Below are 6,058 nucleotides of genomic sequence, written 5' to 3'. Positions count from 1 at the left end.
ACCTTGAGAGAGGCCCATGCTGCACCCTGGCCCATGGTGTCTGGCCAGGCTCACCACATCTCCACTTGGGACTGGGACACTGTGACTCAGGTGGAGGGGTGCGCACAGGGGCCCAAAGGCCCAGGAGCTGCCCAGGGCCCAGAGGTCAGCTGAAACCTTCCCTTCCATGCCAGACGCTCATGTTTCAATCGCCGGCCAGGCATAGGGACCACACCCATGCACGGATTTCATGCACCAGGCCTCTAGTATAAATATATATGGTGGCATATTTATGCATTTCAGGCATCTGTTCTATGTTCTGAAACTATTGGCTATTTTTTCCTATCCCTTCAGAGGAGAGAAAAGGACTGCGGTAGGAGGGTCGGTGTGGAAGGTGTTAGAAGCTCCTAGAAGGAGGTGAGGGGACTGCCTGGGAGCGGCCGGGGATGGTTGTCCGCCTGCAGGACATACGCCCGGGTTGTGGGCTCAATCCCCGGGAGGGGGTGTGAGGAGGCAGCCAATGCGTGATTCTCTCTCGTCATCGATGTTTCTATCCCTCTCTCCTTCTCTCTAATTCTCTGAAGTCAATACAAATCCATAGTAATAAAAGGGCAATATGCTAATTAGACTGGACATCTTCCGGATGTCCTTCCGGACAAAGCCATGGTGGCGGGGGCCGAGGCAGAGGTGGTTAGGGGTGATCAGGACAGGAGGGGAGTTAGGGGCAATCAGGCCAGCAGGGGAGGGCAGTTGGGGGCGATCAGGCCAGCAGGGGAGGGCAGTTAGGGGCGATCAAATGTTGAAATTATAGTAAAGAATATAAGCATTCTTCAAGAAAGCCTCAGCTCAGAAACACCTTTGACCTTTTGATGTATTTTCTTCAAACACACACACACACACACACACATTTTGATTTTATAAAATTGGAGTTTTTTTACATGAATTCTGAAATTTTTTTATATCTATTAGGGTGTACAAATTGCAGTGATAGGTCCTGAAGTATCAGTCACTTTGGCAATTTGGGAACAGATAAATGATAGACACAAGGTTTGGGGAAGTCTAGAAAATAAACAATCCCAGAAGTCAGAAGCACCCGAGGGGCCCCGGATTGCAGAGGGTACAGGCCGGGCTGAGGGACACTCCCCTACCCCGTGCATGAATTTCGTGCACCGGGCCTCTAGTCTATACATATTTACAGGTGTGTGTATACATTTTGGGGAACAGCCTATACACAGTCCCTCCCACGGAGACAGAGGGCACTGCCTGGCGTCAGGGCGTCGGCCGGCACCCGGGAGGGAGCCCCGTCCACGCACCTGCTTCCCCCGGGCAGCTGAGGTGGGCGTGGCTCTTGCCCTGCAGCGCTGCACAGGGCGGGGTCCTGAAGAACAGGGTCTCGGCCTTCGATGTTCCCCTCAGCCCCGTGGGCTGCACGGTCACCTGATACTTGCAGGAAAACGCTAGGTCTTGGAGGATCAGGTAGTTCTCCTGGAGGGAGAGAGAGGAACGCGGTGGCGGTACAGCTCGCCTGGGGTGGAAACCGGGGCAGGAGACGAGAGGGTCCCCCCTTCAGGGTATTGCCCAATGTCGGGGGGGCGTGCCATGTGGCCTCTGCAAGGAGCACAGGGCAGCCTGTCCAGGCTTTTCATTTTATTAAAATACTAGGAAAAAATAAAATAAAATAAAATAAAATACTACAGGCCCAGTGCACGGATTCATGCACCGTTCGGGGGCGTGGCCTGCGGGGATAGGCCAGCTCTGGGGGCGACACTCATCTGGGTCAGCCAAGCGGCACTCTCGCTGAGGGAGCGCACTGACCACCAGGGGCAGCTCCCCCATTGAGCGCCTGCCCCCTGGTGGTCCATGCGTCTCATAGCGACTGGTCAACCGGTCATTCTGGTCGTTCCGCCATTCGATCTCTGGGCATTTATATAGATAGGTGTTTATTGATCTCAGAGAGGAAGGGAGAGGGAGGGAGAGAGATAGAAATATCCGTGATAAAATAAAATAAAATACTAGAGGCCCAGTGCATGGATTCATGCACCATTCGGGGGCGTGGCCTGCGGGGATAGGCCAGCTCTGGGGGCGACACTCATCTGGGTCAGCCAAGCGGCACTCTCGCTGAGGGAGCGCACTGACCACCAGGGGCAGCTCCCCCATTGAGCGCCTGCCCCCTGGTGGTCCATGCGTCTCATAGCGACTGGTCAACCGGTCATTCTGGTCGTTCCGCCATTCGATCTCTGGGCATTTATATAGATAGATGTTTATTGATCTCAGAGAGGAAGGGAGAGGGAGGGAGAGAGATAGAAATATCCGTGATGAGAGGGAATCCTTGACCGGCTGCCTCCTGCACGCCCCCTGCTGGGGATCGAGCCCGCAACCCGGGCCTGTGTCCTTGACCAGGCTCTCTCTTGTCCGTCTTCTCCCCCTTTCGGGAGGGAGGGGGCTCTGTGACTACTTCCCACCCAACAAGGCGCTGGAACAGAAACACAGCCAACGGCTGAAGTCCAAGGTTTGAGAGGCTCACTGGTGGTCAGTGTGTGTCATAGCGACCGGTCAACCGGTCATTCTGGTTGTTCCGCCGTTTGGACTCTGGGCATTTATATAGATAGGTCATTATTGATCTCAGAGAGGAAGGGAGAGGGAGGGAGAGAGATAGAAATATCCGTGATGAGAGGGAATCCTGGACCGGCTGCCTCCTGCACGCCCCCTGCTGGGGATCGAGCCCGCAACCCGGGCCTGTGTCCTTGACTGGGATCTCTCTTGCCCGTCTTCTCCCCCTTTCGGGAGGGAGGGGGCTCTGTGACTACTTCCCGCCCAAATGGCGCTGGAACAGAAACACAGGCAACGGCTGAGGTTTGAGAGGCTCGGAGGTGACTGTCCGGCCCCAGGACGGGGGACCCCGAGGGCTCTCACTGGCGTTAGGGACGCTCACCCACTCTCGCCGGCGGGGTCCCCCAGGGCGGGGGTGTGGAAGAGGCAGGGGGGGCCTTGCTCACCTGCCTTTGGGGGGGAGGGAAGAGGGCGCTGCCGCCGGACAGCAGTGCGGATTCGTGAAAAGTGAGAGACAGGAAGTCAGAGAAAGCCCGGCCGGTGTGGCTCAGTGGTTTGAGCATCGACCTCTGAACCGGGAGGCCAGGGTGCGATTCCCGGTCAGGACACATTGTGGGCTCAATCCCCAGTCGGGGGCGTGCAGGAGGCAGCCGATCCGTGATTCTCTCTGCATCAGATCAGTGATTTTCTCTCATCGTTGATGTTTCTATCTCTTCTCACCCTCTCCCTTCCTCTCTGAGATCAATATGTATTATATATCAGTTATATGTTATACTAGAGGCCCAGTGCACGAAATTCATGCAAGGGACTCGCCCATGGAGCTCCAGCTTCGTCCGGCAGGTCGCCTGGAAGGACATCCAGAAGGTCATTAGACTGTCTGGTCTAATTAGCATATTATGCTTTTATTATTATAGATATTCCATCTATATATATAAAAGCCTAACCATTATTATAGATATCCCATCTATATATATAAAATCCTAACCATTAGTATAGATATTCCATCTATATATATAAAAGCCTAACCATTAGTATAGATATTCCATCTATATATATAAAAGCCTAACCATTAGTATAGATATTCCATCTATATATATAAAAGCCTAACTGGGCAACTGGCTGGTAGCTATGACATGCACTGAGCAGCAGGAGGCAGATGCTCAACACAGGAGCTTCCCCCCTGGTGGTCAGTGTGCTACCACAGCCAACTTCCTGTGGCCAGCCAACCTCCTGCGGTCTGTCCCCCTGCTGGCAGGCCCTAATCAGCCAGATTGGGACTGGGCGAGATGGTCCCGATCAGCCCCGATCGCCGGCCAGGCCGAGGGACCCCACCTGTGCATGAATCTGTGCACCGGGCCTCTAGTATAGACATAATAAATCAATAATATAAATAAATAAAGTTAAGAGCCGCGCCGTTGGTGCGTGGCTTGGACAGGTAACACCTGTCACTGCTGGGTGCGTTGGTGGCACGTGGGGACGCGGCTGCATGAGGCGCTCAGCCCCAGGGCTGCATAGAAGGCCCTTGGGAGAGCGACACCTTCAGACGTGCAGCCAAATCAGCCCTCAGAGGACAATTCAAAGCTTTTGTCCAATTTCATGGAACACCGAGCCCTTCCGGGGGGACTGGGTGTCCCTGAGGGATGGGCCTCGCGTCTGCCCGTGGCCCGGTGTGAGCGACACGTCGGCGAGCTCTCCAGGGGACGCGGTGTCCAGGGAGAGGAGGTGAGAATGGGGACCCTCCCCTGTTCCATCTTCACCTGGCATTTGCTCGATAGGGGATTGGTGAGAATGACGTACCCATGGGACAGACGACTTACACGTGTCTGGGTCCAATTCTAAACGCACGTTGGAGAGTCTAATGTCTATTCCGGACGGAGTCGGGGGTGGCGGACTCACCTGTGTCACGGTGGACGCCGCCACTGCTGGCCGGGCGGTGTCATTGTGGGCACAGGCCTCCGGGACCCACCTCACGTGGTAGCGACCGGCGCCGGGGTCTGCAACGGAGAACAGTCTGGGGTCACATCCCACCCAGTCCCGGGTCCCCAAGACGTGACCGAACAGGAAGGAAGGAACTAAAGTAGCACAGGTGACCCCCAAAGGCATGCCGGAAGCAAAGGGGGGGCCCCACGGGGACTTCAGATCCCACTATTATTCTGGGATATAGTGATTGAGCGTCGAGCTAGGAACCAGGAGGTCAGGGTTCGATTCCCGGTCAAGGGCACAGGCCCGGGTTGCGGGCTCGATGCCCAGTAAGGGGCATGCAGGAGGCGGCCGGTGCAGGCTTCTCTCTCCTCATGGATGTTTCTCTCCCTCTCCCTTCCTCTCTGGAATTAATGTAATGCTAGCATCTCGTCCTCCCTGCACTCACGCCCAGCGCCTGACGGGGGTGGGGTGGGGGCGGCGAGTGTTTGATGGGATCGGGTGCCTGACTGGGACCTGGGAGCTTGCTCTGAGCCCTTTGGGAGGAAAAAAAAAAAAGAGCTCACATCAGAGAACAAAAGGGACAGCAGGCGGACCCCGCGGTGCCGGGTTCGAGGGGACGCACCGAGGGCGCCTTGGCTCTGTGCTGGTTGTATTTTCCTTTGGGTTCCTTTCGAGAGAGTGTGGGAGGGAGGGGGAGAAACGTCGACGGGAGAGACCGGAGCCGGCTTGCTCTGAGCCCTTTGGGAGGAAAAAAAAAAGAGCTCACGTCAGAGAACAAAAGGGACAGCAGGTGGACCCCGGGGTGCCGGGTTCGAGGGGACGCACCGAGGGCACCTTGGCTCTGTGCTAGTTGTATTTTCCTTTGGGTTCCTTTCAAGAGAGAGTGGGAGGGAGGGGGAGAGGCAGAGGGAGAAACGGCGACGGGAGAGACCGGGGCCAGGGATCGAGCCTGCAACCCAGGAGCGTGCCCCTTGGGCAGAATCGAACCCGGGACCGACTTCGGTCCGCAGGCCGACGCTCCATGCACTGAGCCACACATCCAGGCCGGTCTGCTGGGTTATTTTTTTTTTTTAAGAGAATTGTGGCTTTTTAAAAAGAATTATGGGTTTTTTAAAAATATATTTTTTATTGATTTTTTACAGAGAGGAAGGGAGGGGGATAGAGAGTTTGAAACATCGGTGAGAGAGAAACATCGATCAGCTGCCTCCTGCACACCCCCTACTGGGGATGTTGCCCGCAACCCAGGTACATGCCCTTGGCCGGAATCGAACCCGGGACCCTTCAGTCCGCAGGCCGACGCTCTATCCACTGAGCCACACCGGCCAGGGCAAGAATTGTGGCTTTTTAACAGGATTACGGGATGCCCATCTGCAGGGAGTGAGTGCACGCTGCTCCCCTTAGCAATGCTGTCCCGGGCACCGGCATGAGGCCGCCTCCCAGGAGCAGCAGACATCGACAGGATGGAGCAGCCCGGGCCGGTGCGGCTCAATGGTCAGCGCTCTGGCGGCATACCAAGGGGTCCCGGGTTCGACTGTCGGCCGAGGGCACGTCGACGAGTTGCAGGTTGGATCCTTGCCCCACTCTCAACGGAACAGCGTTGTATGGA

General features: G+C 56.0%; 1 protein-coding gene across 1 annotated transcript in view; it reads right to left on the bottom strand.

Moving 5' to 3' along the window:
* ANOS1 (anosmin 1) overlaps window positions 1–6,058 on the bottom strand; it is a 44,597-nt gene that overhangs the window by 3,623 nt on the left and 34,916 nt on the right. The window contains 3 exon segments of the mRNA XM_015563967.1: window positions 1,293–1,464; window positions 4,426–4,674; window positions 4,898–4,985. Coding sequence (XP_015419453.1) covers window positions 1,293–1,464; window positions 4,426–4,674; window positions 4,898–4,985 — 509 coding nt within the window.

Source organism: Myotis davidii, unplaced genomic scaffold (assembly GCF_000327345.1).
Source record: "Myotis davidii unplaced genomic scaffold, ASM32734v1 scaffold1277, whole genome shotgun sequence".
NCBI classification, from domain to species: domain Eukaryota; kingdom Metazoa; phylum Chordata; class Mammalia; order Chiroptera; family Vespertilionidae; genus Myotis; species Myotis davidii.
Note: the sequence above shows the minus strand (reverse complement) of the source record. Positions and strands in the feature narration are given on the sequence as shown.